General features: G+C 35.2%; 1 protein-coding gene across 5 annotated transcripts in view; it reads right to left on the reverse strand.

The window, feature by feature from the left end:
- The window catches only part of ADGRV1 (adhesion G protein-coupled receptor V1), a 563532-nt gene that overhangs the window by 179196 nt on the left and 360639 nt on the right, over positions 1-23697 (reverse strand). For 4 of the 5 annotated variants that reach the window (XM_058727155.1, XM_058727147.1, XM_058727130.1 and 1 more), the window contains one exon: positions 15821-15999. The exons of the other annotated variant lie outside the window; for it this stretch is intronic. In XM_058727155.1, coding sequence (XP_058583138.1) covers positions 15821-15999 — 179 coding nt within the window. The remainder of the gene's footprint in view (positions 1-15820; positions 16000-23697) is intronic. 5 annotated transcript variants of the gene reach the window in all.

The raw sequence follows: 23697 nt of genomic DNA on the forward strand, positions 1-23697 counted from the left end.
AAAAAACTTAGGATACCCAGAACTGGCAAGAATGTGGGGCAACAGGCTCTGTTATAATTTGCTATTTGTTATTTTAGAAAACACTCTGGTAATATATTTTAAAGTAAAAAATTATGTAGGTGTCCTTTAAATGAGCCATTCCATTGCTCAAAATTCATCCTATGGAAAATATTAACAGAAGTACAACAAACATTATACTCTATAGGGATATACATTACAACAGTGTTATTAAAAAAACCCAACTAGACATAGTTCAAAAGTCTAATGATAGAGGGTTGGTGAAATAACAAAACACTATAGGACAAAATATGATTAATATATACTGATATAGAAAACTGTCACATAAAAAGTAAACTGCAAAATAGTACATAAGGTATCCTGCTTTTATTGAGAATGTATATATTCAAATATATGTGAATGTATATATATATGTGTGTGTGTGTGTGTGCATATACATACAAAAAAGGTTAAAACACACACACACACACACACACACACACACACACACACGCCCCAGAGGTGCACCTGGGGGCTCAGCTGGTTGAGTGTCTGGCTCAGGTCATGATCTTATGGTTTGTGGGTTCAAGCCTTATGTCAGGCTCTGTGCTGATATCCCGTGGCTTGGTTGGGATTCTCTGTGTCCCTCTCTCTCTGCCCCTCCCCTGCTCACTCTCTCTCCCTCTCTCTCTCTCTCAAAATAAATAACAAACATTAAAATATCTATCTATCTATCTATCTATCTATCTATCTATCTATCTATCTCAAATTATCTTTGTGATGGAGTTATAAGTGATTGTTACACATTAATATACTGATGTTATTATAGTAAGTATTAAGACTTGGAAAGAGCCATTGTTGATACAAATGAAGTCGGTATAAGCAAAAATATTTACAGGAAACTTTACTCTGAGAATAATTTTAGAATAACCCGGCTGTTTCTGGATACAGAAGAACACAGTTCTTCATCTTTCAACAAAAATGAGACTAAAGTTCTACTATTTTTCACAGCTTGTGGCCTGGTCAAAAATGATTCCCTGGAACTAAAATGGATACTTAATCATTTACTTTAGATTACATTCACATTTAGATAAACTTAAAAAAAAAATTTTTAACATTTATTTTTGAGAGAGAAAGAGCGCGAGCAGGAGAGGGACAGAGAGAAAGGGAGACACAAAATCTGAAGTAGGCACCAGGCTGTGAGCTGTCATCACAGAGCCCGATGCAGGACTCAAACTCATGAACCATGAGAACATGACCTAAGCTGAAGTTGGACACTTAACCGACTGAGCCACCCAGGCTCCCCTAGGTAAACTTTAAAAATACCTGCCATGGACTGAATATTTCTGTCTGCCACAAAATTCCTACATTGAAACCTTAACCCTCAGTGTGATGTTTTTGGAGGTGGAGCCTTTGAGAAGTAATTATTGTTGGATTAGGTCATGAGGGTGGGGCCTCATGGTAAGATCCTGATAATACTCCTCCTTTATTCATTTATGACAATATTCTCTAATCTTAGACAATAAGTAAACAGGCTGTCTATATTTATGATCATTTTTTCATGATTCTCTTTTTAAGTAATTTAATAAAATAAAGACTCTCATGTGATATCATACTTCCAATAGACCACTATTACTTCTGCTTAGTTCTAATTTAGAGCATACAGATTTGTCTTCTATATTAACAACAATTTCTCCTAATATAGCTAACTAAATTAGATTGTTTTCAGAGGATTGAATAATTTATAAAATGGGTAATTCAGCTCAGGATCAGGATAATCAGAAGAGGTTATAATTAAGATTTGTTAAAAAAAAGATTTATCAAAAATATCAAGAGTAAAATATGCTAAAACACTAAGAAGCTGAAATTCTAAAAAGTTAAAAAACTGTAATCAATCTTAAAATTAAGCCATGCATTTTTCCACTACGAGCAAACAAATTCTTAGATTAGGAAACACAGGATCTCTCTGTGCATGCACCCAGGAAGGCCACATGAGGACATAACCTGCAAGAGGGCCCTCACCAAGAACCTGATCATGTTGGCACTCTGATCTGGACTGTGAGCTTCCAGAACTATGAAAAATAAATGTTTGTTGTTTAAAGTCACCCCGTGTATGGTATTCTGTTATATAAAATATGGAAAGCTTTATTTGTATTTTTCCCCTCATTTATAACCAAAACAAAACTCTTTAAGTTAGGCTGATAAAAGCTTCTGAGTTTCAGAAATATTAAAGAATATACTGTTTGCAATATTAATGTCAAAGATGCAAAAGAAAATGATAGAAATAATTTAAATAACAGTATCAGAATATCTGGAGATAATAAAATGATAAGCAACCCTTTAAGAATTTATAGGGCCAGTAATATTTAGACAGGCTTATCTGATAGGTTACATGTAATTATTACTTCATATGAGACACACATTCACAGACTGATAAATTAGGCTTTCACAAACTGACCCCTCCTGTGTGCCAGACGCTGTACATTCACATGCATTTTTTTTTACATTTATCATCTCAATCAATCCACATCACATTTCTAAGACACGGGTTTTTATTACACCTATTCTACAGATGGGGAACTTCAAGCTCTTAGAGGGCAACTTGTGCAGGGTCACAGAATCAGAATATGGCACGGTCAGTATTTGACTCCTTGTCCATCTACCTCCAAAGCTGCCTTTTCCACTGCACTCCAATCGAAGAAAAATCTACAGACACATCTCCTGACATATTTAGTATAGTGAGGTTGCTGAAGCATACTGTTTTATGTTCCCGCATTTCAGTACTTGGGTGTTCTAGAGTTAAGCATATTTATGTAATATTGGATTGCTTAAATATCAGAACTGGTCTCTAGTTTCATGTGGCCTTGAAAAATAACAACTCGCATTCCTGGCACAGTCTAGTAGCCACTAGGGAAGAAATTTGGGTGGGAGAATGCAGCTGTCACTCTTTGAAAGCTTCATTTCTAATGAAAGCCCTAATTTACAAGGATATTTCTATATTTGACCTGTCTCAGAGTCCAGCCAGTACAGAAATTCTGTTCCTTGGGTGGATGGTAAGAATGAGGGGGTGAAAGGGACGGGGTTGTTTATTAAAAACAATGTAAAGCAAGTTATTTAACTTCATGGCTTCCTGAACTAATGAATAAAAACAACTGGGGCAAACAGACAAACCAAGAAGATTGTAAGAAAAGCTGGGGTATGTGATGTCCACAGAGGCCTCGGAGGGGGCCAATATATTCCTGAGAATTTAGAAATTCACGCTCATGCCTAGGACTGTGCCCATGCTCAGGAAAAACCTGAGAATCCCTTAGGCTCTCTCATCACTGGTTGACCTTGAAGGCCTACATAAGCAGGAAGTGAAGGCTAAGGGGTAGTTGTCAACTTCCTGGTGGAGTGTTGAAGTCATGTTCTAACATGCATATAGAACCACTTGGTAAAGAGTGGGAGATTTCTTGGTTCCAAGCATTTAAGGAAATAATTGTCAATCATGAATCACTAAACTAACAGAACACAGATCAGTGGCCACTGACAAAGAATATTTATAGAATTTAGTTTTATACATTTATAGAATTAGTTCATAAAACTCAATAAATGAAGAACTACTACTGAAATGAGCAGAAACAACAAACCCTGAGGAAAAGGGAGAATATAATTTTCAGATTTTCCACATTATATTATTTAGAATATCCAGTTCTATACAAAAATTACAACACATGCAAAGAAATAAGAAAGTATGGTCCATATACAGGGGGAAAAAAGCAAGCAAAGTTACTATCAATGAGGAAAACCAGATATTCAATCTACTGAATAAAGACTTTAAACCAGCTACTTAAAATTTGTTCAAATAATAAAAGAAACCATGTGTAAAGAACTAAATGAGTGTATAAGAATGATGTCTCACCAAATAAAGAATACCAACACAGAGAAAGAAATTGCTAAAAAAAAAAACTAGACTCCCCCAAAACAAACAAATAAAAAAACCCAAATACCAACAGAAATTCTAGTGTTAAAAAGTATAATAACTTTAATGAAAATTTTATTAGACAAGCTCAACAGCAGTTTTGAGCAGGTAGAAGAAAGAACCAGTAAATAAGAATATAGGTCAGTTGAGATCATCAAGTCTGAGCAACAGAAAGAAAAATAATGAAGAAAAATCAACAGAACCTCAGAGCTCCTGGGACATCATCAAGCTTATCAACAAATGAATAGTAAGTGTCCCAAAAGAGGAGAGAAAGGGATAGAAAGAATATCTGGAGAAATAACAGCCAAAACCTTCCCAAATCTGATGAAAAACATTAATTTGCACATTAAGCTCAACAAACCTTAATTAGGAGAAACCATTGACAACCATATCTAGAAATATCATAATTAAACTGCTGAAAGACAAAGACAAGGAGAGAATCTTGAAAGCAGCAAGTTAAATCATATGACCCAACAATTCCACTCTTAGGTATATATCCAAGAGAACCGAAAACATATTGGATGACACACAAAAACTTGTACTTTAATATTGTGTGCCATTTTTGCAAAACAAAAAAAAATGCATACTCTCCATATAATCATGGGAAAACATTAAATAAAACCAAGTTTGGAGACATTCTATAAAATGATTGACCAGTACTTATCAAAAGTAAAAACAAGGGAAGACAGAGGAACTGTCAGATTGGAGGAGACAAAGAGATGTAATCACTGAATGACATGTGGAATCCAGCACTGGATTTTGGAACAGAAAAAGACACTGTGGAGAAAACTGGGTAACTCTGAGCAAAGTCTGCCATTTAATTAATAGTTATTTATCACAGTTAATATCTTGGTTTTGATCATCGAGCCATGGCTACGTAAGTATGTGTGTGCGTACCCAGGGTGAAGGGTGTATGTAAATGCTGACAATTTTTGCAACTTTTCTGTGTTTAAAATTCTTTCAAAAATAAAATAGAAAAAGAAAGAAAAGACTGATATAGACAGAATAAGTTTAGAAGAGAGCTACTGAGATAAGTGAAAAGATGCAAAAGCACACTATATGAGGACATATATATTTTTTAAGTTTATTGATTTTGAGAGAGAGAGAGCAAGCATAAGGAGCATAAGCAGCAAGCATAAGCAAGAGAGGGGGAGAGATTATCCCAAGCAGGCTCCATGCTGCCAGGGCACAGCCCAATCTGGGGCTTGATCCCACGAATCATGAGATCATGACCTGAGCTGAAATCAAGAGAGTTGGATGCTTAATTCTTTTTTTTTTTTTTTTTTTAAATTTTTTTTTTTCAACGCTTTTTATTTATTTTTGGGACAGAGAGAGACAGAGCATGAACGGGGGAGGGGCAGAGAGAGAGGGAGACACAGAATCGGAAACAGGCTCCAGGCTCCGAGCCATCAGCCCAGAGCCTGACGCGGGGCTCGAACTCACGGACCGCGAGATCGTGACCTGGCTGAAGTCGGATGCTTAACCGACTGCGCCAACCAGGCGCCCCGAGAGTTGGATGCTTAATTCTTAACCAACTGAGCCACCCAGGCGCCCCGTGAAGACATATTTGAACAAATCAGAAATGTTCAGCTTGGAAAAAAAAAAAAAAAAAAGAAAACTGTGACACTGAAGGATTATCACATGGAAAATACCAAGTTATTTTTTGTTTCTTGTTTGTTTTTTGGTATGAACTCAGCAATCAGACATTGAGACAGAATCTAAGAGATTTTTTTACTCTACATAAGAAAGCCCTGGGAGGAAATACATTCTTTTTCACAGATGAGTTCAACTATAAAATGAATGAACATTGGTCTGCAATGCTGTAAAGATTACTCAAAGATTGCATGGGGACTGGATTCGATGCTTTATAAAGTTCTCTTTTGTCCAGGTTCCACCTTGCTTGTAAAGAGAAGAATCCAGGGACTCAGAAGCCATGAGGGATGTCACTCAAGGCACCAGGCAGATTGTTTCTCAGAGAGATAAAGCAGTAGTCACAAAAGCTAAGGTTGTTGCTAGGAGAGATAAAGCTAACACAAGATAAGGGAATGAGATAAGATTAGCGGAGTAGGTTGTTAATCAGTACCCATAAAAAGTCAAATAAACTGAATATTTGGGATAAGAAGTTCAAGATACTTTGAACAGGGGTTTTAATCATGATGTTTTTGAGGACTTTATTAAGGCAAGCTTGAAAATATTTTCCAATCCTTCAATTCTGGGATTCTAAGATTTTAAACGAAAGTATACTTCCAATATCTCTTTATTTTGGAGATCTGAATAAATGGAAAATGCTAGTCTAAAGCAGCTATCTCTATGTTCATATATTATGTGTGTGTGTGTGTGTATGTGTGTGTACACCATGTGTAATAATACACCCCCTACCTGAACAAATCTATGAAGAGATCCTGATAATACTGCTCCTGCATTCATTTATGTCAATATTCTCTAATCTTAGACAATAAGTAAACAGGCTCTCTATATTTATAATCATTTTTTCATGATTCTCTTTTTAAGTAATTTAATAAAAATAAAGACTCTCATGTGATCATACTTGCAATAGACCACTATTACTTCTGCTTAGTTCTAATTTAGAGCATACAGATTTGTCTTCTATATTAACAACAATTTCTCCTAATATAGCTAACTAAATTAGATTGTTTTCAGAGGATTGAATAATTTATAAAATGGGTAATTCAGCTCAGGATCAGGATAATCAGAAGAGGTTGTAATTAAGATTTGTTTAAAAAAAAGATCAAAATATCAAGAGTAAAATATGCTAAAAACTGAGAAACTGAAATACTAAAAAATTAAAAAACTGTAAGCAATTTTAAAATTAAGTTATGCATTTTTTCACTATGAGCAAACAAATTCTTAGATTAAATAGATGAGAATTCACTTAGGCCTTTGCACATAATAGTTATTCTATAGGTATATGTTGATTTTTTCTTAAGTTTGAATTCATATGAATTAGCAAGCAAGAAAGAAAAAAGCAAGTGTTTGGAAGTACAAACCAATCTATCATCATTATTATGTCAGTTTTACTGCTATTGACATTTATTGATGTGTCAGGGTCTTGCAGCTGAAAGGTAGGAATACTGAGATAAGAAAGCCTTCACTGTCTTCTTCTCTATATGGCATGACTCGGACACTGATTCTCAATCACTCTATCCGTTCATAGCCACAGAGTTGTAGACTCAAATTAATGTGTTTTTTTTTTTTTTTTTAATCTATTTAGGGATAATTCTCAGGGTTATATTCCTTTTGCTTCCACCCTGGCTCTTGACTCAGTTCCATATTCTCTTCCCTCTGCCCTTGAATGAACAGGCTAAAGATTTCTCTTTAGCTTGTTTCTTTTTTCTCAAGTAGCCAAGAAGTGAATCCAAGAAAAATGGGTGACTACTTCCAAGGATACTCTATAAACTACTCAATAAAAACTACCTCTGGGTACTCTCAATAGAATGATTTCTGGTAACCAATGGAAATCAATCAAAATTGATTGATTTCCTTTACTTTGACTTTATTTTATTTCAGCACTGTTCAATTATAAGATAAAAAGAAAGCTGGAAAAATTTCTAGCACTGATTTCAAAAAGTGATGAAGATGTCTTTAAGAAAATGTTAAAGGTATAGGAAGCCTTCTTTTGTTAACTTTGAGTATAGTATGATTCCTCATACAGTCATAAGATCATCTGACTCAGTGACAAAGGAGCAATAACAAGTCCATACTGGATTTTCTACTTGACAGACAAAAGCAAACTTACAATTTTATAGTCTGTGTAGGACCTTTCTCCAGATCATGTTGTGTGTCTTAAACCTAGATTAAAAAATCCATTAGTCTTGGTAAATTACAATTTGACCCTTTATGTATGTATAAGAAAGTTTTTTTCTTACAAAATATCATCATTCTTATGTAGTATTTAAAGTGTTGAGATACAGTATTATTTGGTCACTTCCAAGTACTTTTAGATACATTTTGATAATCATATGATTGTGCAAAATTTTATTATATACATGTTACTGCATAGAGAAAGCACGAAAGTTATCTCTAAACCCTCCTTTGTATACACTTAGCTTGGGTTGTTAAGGCTTTCCTTTTTTTCGGTTCAGATATTTACATTAAAGAGTAAATTATGCCCTGTATCCTTCAAAAATTTAGTAACTTCTACCATATGTTACCAATTATTAATCACCTATCTCTAGTGTGAATTTCAATGAACATGGCTGACATAATCAAGTGTTCATAATATACTATGGTTGCTAAATCATAGGATTTATGACAGGTTCTGAGTCTATCAAGGCTACATATAAGAGGTAGTATTTTAATCTGAAACTAGATCCTCGACAGAGCTGATATTTAAGTTGATGTTTAGAGGAAAATAATAGATATTTTCTAGGCAGACAAAAGCAAAGAAAACCATCTGAGACATAGAAGATACATTCAAAGGTATCAAGAGACCACTGGAGATATCAAATGAATGATTCGGTTACAAAGGTAATTGGGGAGGATGGGTGTGAGGGATGCTAAATGAAGCTGGTTCAGCAGGTTAGTGTCAACTATGGATGACCTATCAGTCCGTGAACTTGAAGGTAATGAAAAGCAACTGTTGGGTTTCAAAGCATCAGAGTGATATGATCATTTCCATATTTCAGAATTTAGTGGATGGATTTAAAAAGGAAGAAATTAGAGAAGGGAACACAAGCTAGGAGGCAACCCAAAAGACCAGACGAAGATGACAGAACTGAACTGAAGAGATGGTGATGGAATAAGAGATGAAGATGAAAATGAGAAGGTAAATTAGGAAGACATGTAGGAGTTAGGCTAGAAAATAATTTGTGATTAATAGCATGTGAAGTGTAAGAAAAAAGAAGTAGAAAGAGTCTTAAGTTCACAGTTTGGGTACCTGGGTGGATGGTGGAACTTTCCTAGGAAATACAGGTCAAAGCACACAATTATAAGATCAATTTTGAACATGCTAAAGATAAGATAGCTATGTGTCATTCTGGTAAAGATGTTTATTGGACTTCTGAATATATAATATAGGTCCCTAAACAAACTCAGCTTTTCCAAAGCACATTATAATAAACTTGTGAAAAATCAAAGACAAAGAGAGTCTTAAAAGCAGAGACAGAAAAGAAGCTTATAACTTTCAAGGGACTCCCCTTAATGCTATCAGAGGATTTCTAAGCACAAATCTTCCAGGCCAGGAGTGAGTGGGATGATATATTCAAAGTGCTGGAAGCAAAAAAATGTGCTAATCAGGAATACCCTACCCAGCAAAATTATTCTTCAGAAACGAAGGAGAAATAAAGATTTTCCCACACAAATAAAAGCTGAAGGATTTCATCACCACTAGATCTGCTTTATGAGAAAAGGTGAAAAGAGGGGCGCCTAGGTAGCTCAGTTGGTTGAGCATCTGGCTCTCGATTCAGCTCAAGTCATGATCTCACAGTTGTGAGATCAAGCCCTGTGTTGCTGTAGGCTCTGTGCTCAGTGTGGAGCCTACTTAAGATTCTCTTTCTCTCCCTCTGCCCTTCTCCCCTGCTTGCATGTGTGCACTCTCTCTAAAATAAGACACAAAGAAAGAAGAAAAAGGAAAAGAAAAGGTGAAAGGAGTTCTTCAGGCTGAAATGAAAGGATGTTAACTGGTTGCCTGAAAACATGTGAAAATATACAGTATACTAGTAAAGATAACTATACAGTCATATTCAGAATTCTCAATAATATCATGGTATGATAATCCTATAACTCTAGTATGAAGGTTAAAGAAAAAAAGGATTGAAAGTAACTATAGCTACATTAAATTTCAAATGAAAACATAATTTAACAAGAGGTAAGTTTTAACATCAAAACATAAAAGGAGAGGGGTGAAGTGGAAGGGCAGAGTTTGTGCAAGTGACTGAAGTTTTAAGTTGTCAGCATAAAATAGTTATATCTAGATGAGGTTTTATGGAAGCCTCATGGTAACCATAAAACAAAAACCTACAGTAGATACACAAAAGATAAAGAGTAGGGAATCAAAGTGTACCACTAAGGAAAACCATTAATTAGTAAAAGAAGATAGCAAGGAAAGAAGAAAGGAATACAGGAACTACAAAACAGCCAGAAGACGGTAAGATTGCATTAGTGAGTTTTTACATATCAATAAATACTCTAAATGTAAATGAACCCAATTCTCCAATTAAAAGGTAGAGTGGCTGAATAGATTGATAAAACAAGAGGGGGGTGCCCGGGTGGCTCAGTCGGTTAAGAGTCAGACTCTTGATTTCAGCTCAGGTCACAATCTCATGGTTTGTGAGTTTGAGCCCCTGTCCAGCTCTGTGCTGTGTGCTGCCTGCTTGGGATTCTCTCCCTCCAATCTCTCTGCCCCCCTCTCCCACTCACGCTTGCTCTCTTTCTTAAAAAAAAAAAAAAAAAAAAAAAAAAAAAAAACTTAAAAAAAATCTCAGGGGGACTGGGTGGCTCAGTCGGTTAAGCATCTGACTTCAGCTAAGGTCATGATCTTGCAGTCCATGAGTTCCAGCTCCACATCAGACTCTGTGCTGACAGCTCAGAACCTGGGGCCTGCTTTGGATTCTGCGCTTCCCTTTCTCTCTAACCCTCCCCTGCTGGCGCTCTTTCTTTCTCAAAATGAACAAACATTAAAAAAAAAAAAAAAACAACCAAACCACAAGATTTAATGATATGCTGCCTATACGAGAGTCACTTCAGCTCCAGGGACATACATAAGCTTACAGTAAAAAAGTGAAAAAGATATCCCATCAAGTGGAAACCAGAAGTGGGCAGGGATGGCTACACTTATATCAGACAAAATAAACTTCAACTCAAAATGTATAACAAGTGATAAAGAAAGCCATGATATAATAATGATAAAGGGTCAACTTATCAAGAACGTATATAACAATCATAAATACATACAGACCCAATGTCAGGGCACCCAAATATATAAGAAAATGTTAACAGATGTGAAGGGAAAAATAAACAACAATAGGATAATAGTAGGGAACTTCAATATTCCACTTTCAACAATTGATTGGTCTTCCATTAAGAAAATCAATAAGGAAATGTTGGACTTGAACTTTAGTCTATAGTTTAGACTAAATGGACCTAAAGACATATACAGAACATTCAATCCAAAGTAGCAATATATCCATTTTTGTCATGTGCACATAGAACATTCTCCAGAATAGACCATATATTAGGCTACAAAACAAGTCTTAACAAATTTAAGAATATTGAAATCATACCAAATATCTTTTCCAACGGCAATGATATGAAATTAGAAATCAGTAACAGGAAGAAAACTGGAAATTTCGCAAGAATGTGGAAATTAAAATTATACTCCTGACAGCAAATGGGTAAAAGAAGAAATCAAAAGGGAAATAAAAAAATGTCCTGGAAAAAAAAACCACAACATCCCCAAACAATTCTAAGATGAGATTTATAGTGATAAATGCCAATATTAGGAAAAAATAAAGGTGTCAAATTAACAACCTAACAAATTAAGAACACCTCAAGGAACTAGCAAAAAAGAATAAAATAAGCCCAAAGTTAGCAGAAGAAAGGAAAGATCACAGAATGTTGGTGGGAATGTAAACTGGCACAGCCACTAAAGAAAACAGTACTGAAGTTCCTCAAAAAATTAAAAACAGAACTATCATATGATTTAGCAATTGTAACTCTGGGTATACATCCAAAGGAAATGAAATCTGGATCTCAAAGAGAGATCTGCACTCCCATTTTCACTGCAGTATTATTCACAGTAGCTAAGATATGGAAGCAACCTAAATGTCTGTCTCTAGATGAATGGATAAAGAAAATGTGATGTGTATATACATAACACACACACATACACACAAATATTTTTTTATATCAGTGCAATAGAATTTATTGAGCCATGAGAAAGAAGAAAATCCTGCCATTTGCAACAACATGGATAGACCCTGAGGGCATCAGGGATAGACAGAGAAAGACAAATACTGTATATTCTCAATTATATGAGGAATCTAAAAAAGCCAAATTCATAAAAACAGAGGGTAGAGTGTTGGTTGCCATGGGCTGCGGTTGGGGGAAATGAGGAGATGTTGGTCAAAAGGTACAAACTTTCAGTTATAAGATGAGTCAGTTCTGGGGGTTCAATGTATAGCATAATGACTACAGAGAACAATAGTGTATTATGTGTTTGAAAGTTGCTAAGAGAGTAAATCTTAAATGTTCTTATCACACACATTTAAAAAGGTTAATTATGTGAGGTGATGGAAGTGTTAACTAAAACTCTATTGTAGCAGTCATTTTGCAAGTGATGCATCAAATCATCACCGTAAACTTACACAATAATATATGTCAACTGTACCTCCACGAAGCCCAGGAAATTTTTAACAAAATAAACAAAATAAATGCATACTGCCTGGCAAAAATAAGAAGAAAAAAAAAAAGGTAAGAAAAAAAATCGGATAAAACCCAGACAGTATATGTAATAAAAAAATGAGTGTAGAAATTGATGAAGTTAAAATGAAACTGACAACAAATGCATAATAGAGATTATCCAGTAGTAAAAAGCTAGATTGGGGAAAGAAAAATAATATTAATAAACCCTCAGCAAGACTGATCAAGAGAGGGAAAAAAAAGTAAGAAAAGACACAAATTATCAATAACAAGAATGAAAAAAGTTTCATTACTGTAGATCTTATAAACATTAAAAAATGATAATGCCGATGTGAAATGAAAACATTCATAGAAAAAAGATTTACCAAAATGATACAGGAAGAACTAGATAAAAAAATATGAATAGTTCCATATAGTTTAAAGAAAATAAACCTGTAGTTAAAAGTGTTCCTGTAAGGTACCTGGGTGGCTCAGTCGGTTAAGCATCTGACTTTGACTCAGGTCATGATCTCATGTTTGCGAGTTAGAGTCCCACATCGTGTGAGCTCAAGCCCTGTATTGGGTGAGCTCGTGCCCTGCTTTGGTCAGCTCTGCTTTTCTCTCTCTTTCTCTCTCTCTCTCTCTCTCTCTGCTCCTTGCTCACTTGCACCCCCCCCCAAAAAAAAAAAAAAAAACAAAACAAAAAACAAAAAACAAAAACAAAAACAGCCTAGCTAGCTTCATGTGTAAAGTCTTCTAAAATACTAAGGAAGAAGGGTGTGCTGGCTGGCTCAGTCAGTAGGGCAAGCAACTCTTAATCTCGGGGGTCATGAGTTCAAGCCCCATGTTGGGCACAGAGCTTACTTACAAAAAACACAAAAAAACCACAAAAACAAAGAAGAAATAACACCGAACTTGAAAACCTTTCCAGCTAATAGGAGAAAAGAGATAGATCACTTCTCAACTGTTTTTATAAAATTATCATAATCTAGGTTCCAAAGTTTGAGAAAAACATTTAAAAATAATAACTGGATATATGGATGCATTAGAGAAAATTCTTCATAGAAAGACGTTTTTTGTTACTGTGAAGTAACCATTACATGATAGATGAGCAGCTATTTCCCATAACCACAAATCCTATCATTACCGCCAGAGAAAAGTTTTTACATGATGTTGTTAAGTACAAAATATTTTACATAAATCATATCATAATTTGTATCCTTATATTGAAATTAAAGTGATAATGAAAATACAGAAGTAAAAATAAACTATAACAAATTTACATAGGGATGATTTAGGAATTCTAAGTGAATGGAGGATCAATGTAACCTATAAGAGTGACAAAAGTTAGTCACTTTGGTCTAATAATCCCTAACATATGAAAACCAGGTAGAGGTTAATGTATTTTGCATTTTACTTATAATTGAGCTGATAATAAAAAACTTTTTGCAAAAGCCTCAGAAAGCAAATATTTTAACATTTAACAAGTTGACTTGGACATTCTTGTACAATAGTTTATTTCTCTCTTAAAATTTTTTTTAATGTTTTATTTATTTTTGAGAGAGAGAGAGATAGAGCATGAGCAGGGGAGGGGATTTATTTTTGAGTGAGAGAGGGGCTTTTATTTATTTTTGAGAGAGAGAGGGAGACATAGAATCTGAAGCAATGCTCCAGGTTCTGAGCTGTCAGCACAGAGCCCGATGCAGGGCTCAAAATCGTGAACCACAAGCCATGACCTGAGCAGAAGTTGGATGCTTAACCTACTGAGCCACCCAGGTGCCCCTATTTCTCTCTTTAAAAATCCCTTTAGAAGCACCAAGAGAGTTCCTTCTAATTAATATCACTTTTATCAGGTTCCATTTACCAAGGCTGGATGGGGACATGTGTTAATGCTAAAACTGCTGCCAAGTAAGTCCTGTGTTGCCAGGAAGCTCATGAAAGGGATGGGCAGCTGGCAGCCAGGACTTGTCTCATGGTTGCTTTGTATTAGACAAAGAATGATGCCGAACTTTCTGACACTAATCCTGGCTGCCCAAGATTTAAATTAATGTCAGGGGTAACAAAATGTCACAACACAATTTTGAAAAGACACTATTAATTCCCTTCTAGAAGATTAGGCTTTTAGAATTTTATATGCACAAATACGTTATAATGCTATAAGGTAAACAGTATGAGGGAATCTTACTGAATCTTAATAAAAAATGACTATATATGGCATCTCAGTGGGTGTGTGCATATCACATGGCTAGTTTCCTTGGTTGAATGTAGCGGGGGGATATGTGTGTGTGTGACTGCCCATTTGTGAAATATATTTGCATACCTCAATAATAAGTATTTATTAATTATTAATAGATAATTATAACTGATGAGGGGCAATAATTGTACTGAAATGACTTCTGCTTATATACTACTTTTACATTTAAAGATTATTCACATCTATTAACTAGTAATAATAATAATAATAATAATAATAATAATAACCTGTGAGATAATTAGGTAATACTATCTTCATAAGATTGTGAATAAGCTATTCTTTATTTAGAAATGTTACTTTTCCCCTCTAATCCTCATTACACCAAGGGAGCTGATTAAACTTTAATATTATAAAGGTTTTTTAAGTTTATTTATTTACTTTGAGAGAGCAAAGGAGCGTGCAAGTGGGGAAGAGGCAGAGAGAGGGAGAGCCAAAATCCCAAGCAGGCTCCACTCTATCAGTGCAGATCCCGAGGTGAGGCTTGAACTCCAGAACCACGAGATCATGACCCAAGCCAAGATCAAGTCGGATGCTTAACTGACTGAGCCACCCAGGTACCCCTAATTTTTTTTCCCTGCCTGTGGAGTCAATAAAAAGAGCTGGGTGGTCCTCAAAGCCATAAGATACCAGATTCAGGATTAAGGCATGTATATATGTGTGTATATACAAATTTGTTACATTTTAAGACTATTAGTGTACTTTAGTAAGAATATACAAGAAGGTTGTAGTTGACCCTGTCTCTTTCCTGTGTACTTTTGCAGACATTTTCCATTCACTCTGATACAGTCTTTTGGTATTTAAGGATGTTATGGATGTCAGTAACTATCATTTTCTCCCATTCCCCCACCCCCAAATAAATATCAGAGTCCTTAGATAATATGCCATACTCCATATTTTTCATTGATTCTATTCTTTACCAAAATTTTCATAGTTCCCTTATTTCACTAGGTATTTTTGTCTCAATTTAATAAACTAAATTATGCTAAAGTACAAATTACTGTGAACCATCTAATACATCAACTCACCTGAGAAAAGTGCATCTATCAAGGGAACTGGAAAGGTAATAGTTTCTTACTTAAAGGGATAATTAGAGGAAGCAGAGATGCAGACAATCTGGGAGGAATGCAAGGTCTTCCTGGTATTCCTCCTTTAGTCATACCACCTCGTCAACTGTTTCACCATCTACTACTAAAGCTGTCTGGGTACAAAAGGCTAAAAAGGCTAAATGAGTTGTGCCTGGATGTACTTACAGGTCACCATGGATGAGTCCATAGATCTGTGGCATGCTCTGATGATAGATTCCTCTCAAAATAACTATGAGGAGAATCACCACAAAAGCTGGAAGTCCCCAACTCAGAAGGAAAAATAGCAGATATCGCCTCTCTGAGTGTTCATCGTTCATCACCAGTACGTACCAGAAATTCACAGACTAAAGAAGGAAACAGAACATAAAATGAACAGGTTCTGGTCTAATGGCACAGGACACAAACTTACTACTGACCAACAAAGGGCTACCATTACTTTATAATTATTTTTTATTTGATTTTTTTTAGTTAGTTCAAAGAAATTCAGGATACCTCCCAAATCTTGAAATAGTGAAAAATATTTATTATACCTTTTATTTTTCTTAGTTTGCTTTGATTTATTCTGTCACAATCATCTATGATTGTTCTGTGAATGTGTCTTTGAAGAAACATACACTGATATTCAAACCTACTTCTCCTGTGAACAACTTCATGATGATAATGAAGCAAATAGCCCATTGTTCTAGGCTATTGGACAATTTTTATTATGGCCTTTATGACAGGGCTAGACACTTTTCTAGAAATGTGTACATAATTGTGAAGATAGCCCCATGTCAGTTCCCAGTAAGGGATACAGATGAGTAAACAGAAAATGACTCCACAGAGAAAAAAGTACTATGATGGGGTAGTTTTTGTAGCTGTTTTTCTTCCTCAGTTTATACTCTTTTTCACTGATTTACCTGACAAATATTTACTGAATGCTTACTGAATTCCAGGGACCAGTCTAGGCACAGGGGATATAGCAGTGAAAGAGATAGGGGAGGTATTTGCTTTCTTGTATGTTAGTTTCCAAACAAGTGGGAAAGAAATATTAATGAAAATATTTGTTTTATATTTATATCATATTTTATATCCATTATTTTTAGATATATCCATTTTATTTAGATAAAAATATAAAAGATAAGCATATAGAGAATCAGGAAGATGAGGGGGAACATCAGATAAACAGAATAGGAAAACAAAATGTTCTTATTGGCCCCAAATCCCACGCTTTAGCTCCCACGCCTAAGCCAAATTTGGAACTTATATATTCTGCCTTCTAGTGTTCTCTTTCCATTAGAGTACTTATGTTTAATTACATTTAGCAGAGCAACAACACTGAACGTCATTTCTCATGCAATGATACTTCTTTACTAAATAAATCCTCCTTCTCAGTTTCATCTGGTGGAAAACGTGTGAGCATAAATACATATATACACCTACACACACACACACACACACATATATATATGTACACACACACACACACACACATACATAAGTATTTATATATATCAGAGAGCTAATCAGGAGCAAGCAACAATGCCATAGCTTTGGTCCCCTTATGCATACAATGAGGTTATTACAAAGATTAAATGAGATATTATGTATAAAGTGCTGAGCACATTGTCACCATTAGAAAATGTTACCACCTCCCTTAAATCTCCTTTTAGAATGTCAGACAGTGTGAAAGACAAAAGATAAACCGTCTAAGACCAAAAGTAAGCTGTGATACAATGGAAACTCTTTCTATGGGATAAATAAGCACGTCTAATGTTCATGGGAAGGCTTTTAGGTGCTGCTTACAGAGTCTTCCAAGTAAGGTTCTATCTGGACCCAATCAGCCTTGAGGGATTAGTACTGAACGGCCTAAGCCAGGAAAAAATAAAAATGTTTGGTTACTTGGAGATTTTTGTCTCTGAATTTTATTTCCTGTCAGCACTCCATATCTTTATGTATATCTGCGTATGCCTGTAATTATGAAGCATGTTTTGAGTTGTTCCTTATGTAAATTTGTTCTAACTTCTTTTTCAAATCATTGGGTCCAACAGGGCTTTCTCCCTTCTTTCCATAATTAGGACTGGGATGTGCACCCAAGTAAGTGGGACCGCATCAACTGTCTGACGCTGAGGTGATCAAACAGCCTGTTACAGAATAAAAATTCAGGCAAAAGAAGGATGATTAGCCCATTTCCCAAATAAAAGTATTAATTATTGACTTTAAATAGATGTTTGTGTGTATCCATATAAGATGGTAACTCAGTGGGATAGTTGGTGGAAGAATCAGAAAAGAGTGGTTAAATGACTTTTAAGTTGGTTCATCATGATAGAGATTGCGATATTTCAGAAATGTCTGCTTTTATACAGATGGACATTAGTTCCATCAGTTAGAATCGCCCAGTCTTTTGGCAACTGTCTGACCTTTACCAGAGGCTCAGATAAGACTGACACAAGTGTAACTGTTGGCTAGATTTGGACATGCATGGCTTCTGCTCCAAAAAGCTCAAGGCACAGTGCTGATGAACAAACAACACAACTCCTATAGTCACAACCTTTTGTTGACTTAAAAAAAAAAAATCCTTTTCCCTCCCAAAAGAATCCAACCACTGACATGTACTTTAAGGACAGGCTTTCCCACTGTAAGTTTTGTTTTGTTTTCTTCTTTTTGCTACAGAATTGAGATACAATGTAATGAAATGATGTTTAATTATCTTAGAAATACCATATGGCTCAAAGATAAAATCTGTGTTGGTGAACTAACTTCAAGTTTTACTTGAATTTTACGATATTTTAATATAGTATGGTAGGTACCTTTTGAGATACAACTGGGTCATGAGTTCTTCTCAGAACCCTATCTTTCCACTACTGATTCCACTCCCAAATATGCAGAGTGGATTCATGACCCTGTTCTTCCATTCATAGCTGATTTGATCTGGGACAGAAGTTTGACCCAAGCTGGTCAATTATGTATTACTGATTTTCTTGAAATTCAGCTGGTAAGCTGAAAAAAGAGGACATAGGAACTTTAGTGGTAGGAATAGGCAACAGCCCAGGGAAGAGAGAAAGTGTGTTTTCAGAGGAGACAATTCTTACAGTTCTTGGGTTCAGTAAGTTATCCTATATGCTTATTATTCCTTTTATGATTTAAATGTTTGGTCAAATTAGCTCAATTTAGTTTGTTGTTAAAAGAAAAAAGGAAAATGAATGAGATATATAATGCTATTCAAAAGCAGTGGGATTAAAATCACCAGTTACCACCATTCTCTAAACAGAGAAGACAGTGGAGCAGTGACTCTGTTCTTTTCCTTGTAATCACGGTTCCTCTCTTGTAATCTGAGGTAAGAGGGTTTAAAGACCATTATGTTTGTATGATAATATCATGTTGACAGATTCACAGCATATGCAATCTGTGTGCCTTGGTGTCTGTGTGATGACCCAATACTGGAACTAACGAAATTTTGAGAACTCAATGCAAGTTAAAGGGTGTCACTCTCACCCAAACATGCTTCAGGTGGACTGAGCATGGCTTACTGTTCACTGTCCATATGTCACTTTTTTCCTGCCAAACACTGTGAACTGAAAATTTCAATAGTTAGGTCTCTATTTACGTTTCTATCTCTAAGCTTTAAAATTTTTGTTAGACCATCTTATGGGCCATCTCAAGACATCACCACTACGTAGTCATGCTATTTTTTAGCCAAAATGTTAGTATCCCCCAATTTAGCCAAATGTATTAATCTAACTTGACTATACTTCATAACACACAGCTCACAGATTCCTAGCATTAATATAATGTAGGCTGAAGGCAAGCCCCAAATGATTCAAAACTATTTTCAGCTTTAGGAACCCAACAGACACTTCGAAAGGGACAAATGAATAAAATGTTTTGCAGTGTCCAAAAATCAGTGATGTTACCACAGTCACATTAAAAAAAATTTTTTTTTAATCTTTATTTATCTTTGAGAGAGAGAGACAGAACGTGAGCAGGGGAGGAACAGAGAGAGAAGGAGACACAGAATCCAAAGCAGGCTTCAGGCTCTGAGCTGTCAGCACAAAGCCTGATACGGGGCTCAAACCCATGAACTGCGAGATCATGACCTGAGCTGAAGTCAGACGCTCAACCGACTCAGCTACCCAGGCTGAGGTGGCATTTTTAACATCACCTCTAAACACTGCTACATTTACCACCTTCCGAGGGCACCTGGGTGGCTCAGTCAGTTACTCTGACTTTGGCTCGGGTCATGATCTTGTGGTCTGTGAGTTCAAGCCCCATGTTGGGCTCTGTGCGGACGGCTTAGAGCCTGCAGCCTGCTTTGGATTCTGTGTCTCCCTCTCTCTCTGCCCCTCCCTTGCTCATGCTCTTTCTCTCTCTGTCTCTCAAAAATAAGTAAACATTGAAAAAAAATAAAGTTTCAGGTAAATAATAACATAAATAATGAGTTTAAAATTTTTTTGAAAAGACACGTTGATTTAGTGTGACTTGATTTGGATTCTGACGTGGTTGTGCATGGATAAGCTGTATGTTTTTGGCCAACATTATTTGGTTCCTCTGGGTTTCAGTTTCCTCCTCTGGTAAAGGTTAAACTATGCTACTAACAATTTCCTTACTCATACTTTATGATTGAATCATTGTAGAAATTACAATTTCTTAAATAAAAACACTAATGGTATGGATGCTCAGACTGTGAATTTTAGAAGTTAATACCAAGTTTACAGATCATCTTACCACACATACCCTCTTATTAGAGAGAGGAAGCAAGGGCAATGAGAGAAAAGTACAGCTTTTTCATATTTTGGTTAATTATAGAGCTGGGATTAGAAAATAAGTCCAAGGTTCCTCTGAAGACTGATTAAGACTTATTTCCATAGAGACTCACAAAAATATTGACAATAGTTTTCACACGAGAGCTTTTTTCCCCCTCTCATTTCCCCCAAACACTTCCTATGCCTGTGGAGATGCATTTTTCTTGTAAAAGTATGGAAATTACCCTTTCTCTTTTCCTCTCCATTTTTTTGCTAACACTAAAAGACATTTTACAAAGGTTTATCAGAAGATAAATTGTTCAAACATGATTGTGACATGTGGGAAATTAACTTTTGTATACCTCAGAGTATCTAGTAAAATGCTTTGCATATAGTATTTGCTGAGAAATACCAAACAAATGAAGATCTATACAATTTGAGTTAATAAGTTTTGTTGAATTTAACAATTTTATAATTTGGTTTAGTTACTGAGTTTACTCAGTTATATACTATCTTGCCAGAAAAGATTGTTGGGAGGCTCAAAAATTTTAATTGATTTGCTTGAACTCCTAGTGATGAGGATCAAAGTTAACTGGTGCAAACTTTAAAATGTTAAATGCAATAATTTATGAGAGGAAGAATGGAACCTATATTTACTAATTGAGTAATAAACATAGACGCCACTTTTAACTATATCTCATTTAATCAAAACAATGGTTTTCCTAACTTTTATTATAGTTTTTTTCTTTTTTTTCCTTTTTCCCATTTTCTTTTCTTTCTTTCTTTTTTTTTTTTTAACACACAGGAGGAAGCTGAGGATGGAAGAAGTAACTGAAGTTGTTAGAATTTAAATTCTTTTTTTAAAAAATTTTTAAATGTTTATTTATTTTGAGAGAGAGAGACACGGAGTGTGAGTGGGGGAGGGGCAGAGAGAGAGGGGACAGAATCTGAAGCAGGCTCCAGGCTGTGAGCTGTCAGCACAGAGCCTGATGTGGGGCATGAACTCATAAGCTGTGAGATCATGACCTGAGCTGAAGTCAGATGCTTAAGAGACTGAGCCACCCAAGCACCCCAGAATTTAAATTGATTCTGATTAAAATGCAAACCAACCAAAATAGCCAGATATAAACTAGGTCAAATATAGATAGGAATAAACTAAAAAATCGTGTGTCTGTAAGTATAGTTACTTATATTCTTATACAGACATATCTCTTCATTTTTATAGTAACATTTTCAGTGACTACTACTATTTTCCAATATCCACATAGGAAAAATGAAGACTTACCTTATTAATTATCATAGGCCATAATTATGCTTTCATATGCTCCATAAACACAAATTCATTAGTTTACTCATATAACATATATTAATATATCGGATATTAGTACATTTGTAAAACATAAAGGTGAAATTCTTTTTATTTTTTTACAATTAAAAGTAGGCTTCCTGAGCCCCATATATTTTTATGCTACGTGGGATAAGACTGGTATCTCGCCTGTCATTTAATATTTGGTTATTAACTCTGTCACCAGAAACCTTAGACTGATTTATAGTATCAAGTTTACTCAGAGATCATGGATGCTATTAACTGTGTCATTATCATATGTTCTTAGTCGTTCATTTCAGAGAAGAGTCTAAGAAATGTTACCACATGTCCTTGCTAAAGTTAGCCTCCCTCTTTCTTAACAATTATGCATGAAATAAATTGCAAGGCTTTTTGAGGACTGGAGAATTCAGTATTTCCTGGGTATTTCCTTTTTATCTTTATAATTACCAGTCCGTTGTCCTTAATAGCTTTGATGTCCTCCCAAATTAAATCAATGATGAAGGAGAAACACAGCTAGTTGTAGCATTTTCCTTCTTGTTGCTATGCCCTGGCACTAAATAGCCTTTCTGCCAAGGAATAAATAATATGTATATTTGCTTCTTCATAGCCTGATTTTACACAGAAATTAAGGCACAAGTTACAATTGCTGAATGATTTCTAACTTTATCCTGCAATTAAAAAATACGTTCTTTGGGGTGCCTGGGTGGCTCAGTCAGTTAAGCATCTGACTTTGGCTCAGGTCATGATCTTGCAGTTCCTGAGTTCAAGCCCTGCATCGGGCTTGCAGCTGTCAGCCTGCCAGCATGGAGCCCGCTTCGGATCTTCTGTCCCCCTCCTTCTCTGCCTCTCCCCAGCTCACACTTTCTCAAAAAATAAATAAAAAACATGAGAAATTTAACAAAAAATTTTTTCTTCAAGTAAGCTTTAGTTTTAAAATAAAACATTATACTATTTCCCTAAGCATGAAATCAACAAACTGTAAGGGTAGTCGAAGGTTTGGATATTGTTCATATCTGAAGTAGACTGCTATATGATTTTGGTGACAGGAAATGATCATAAAAGTGGGCCAAATGAATATACAGAAAAAGTAAGTTTCTATTTACCCATATTATATACTAACATCTCGAATAAGTTACTTGTGATTTATTTTCTTCATGGATTAACTCATGGTCTGGCAGTTCATCTCACAGTACATTTCATGTAAATGTTAATAGTAAAGGCATAAGTTCTAGGAATTTATTCTAAGAATATTCCAAAAGTAAATAAATATTCAGAATGCAAGGATGTTCAAGGAAACATAGTTTATACTAGAAAATTAACTGAAATTAACTGGTATTTCATTAATAAGAGACCAGAAAAATAAACTATGGAATAACCATATTATAAAATAGGAAAAAAAGTATAACTGTATTTGGTAAATGTGTGTATAAATAAATTTATATGCACTATATATAAGTAAATAAACATACACACAAGAATATACACATATGTGCTTTTTTATATATTTATAAATGTTTGTATATTTGTGGAATACTTCTGGAAAGATACACAGGAAACCACTAACAGTGTTTACATTTGGGAGTAGGGTTGAGGGTAAAGCAGAGGGTGGAAAGTGTGTGAAATAGGGAGAAACAGATGTACTTTTCATTTTATTTTCCTCTTCAGTGTTTGACTATGTTTTGTACCACAAGTATATGCTATTCCTAAAATGAAAGCAAATCAAAACAGAAAAAGGAAATGAAAATAGAACAATAGAAACTAGGAAAAGACAGTAAAAATCGTACAAGAGTTTAAATTCTCACTGTTCGTTTTTCTGAAAGTAGACATGATCGGCTGTTTTAAGGAAGTGGAAGATTATTTCAGTAGTTTCATGGTTTTTGCATGATGAACAAGGATAGCTCAAGTTCCATGGCCTAAAAGGGAATTTGTGAGTTGTTTGCTTGAAAAAAAATAAGGGAAATAGTTTGTTACTCTGTTCCAATCATTAGTGATAC

This window comes from Neofelis nebulosa, chromosome 1, assembly GCF_028018385.1.
Source record: "Neofelis nebulosa isolate mNeoNeb1 chromosome 1, mNeoNeb1.pri, whole genome shotgun sequence".
Lineage (NCBI taxonomy): Eukaryota > Metazoa > Chordata > Mammalia > Carnivora > Felidae > Neofelis > Neofelis nebulosa.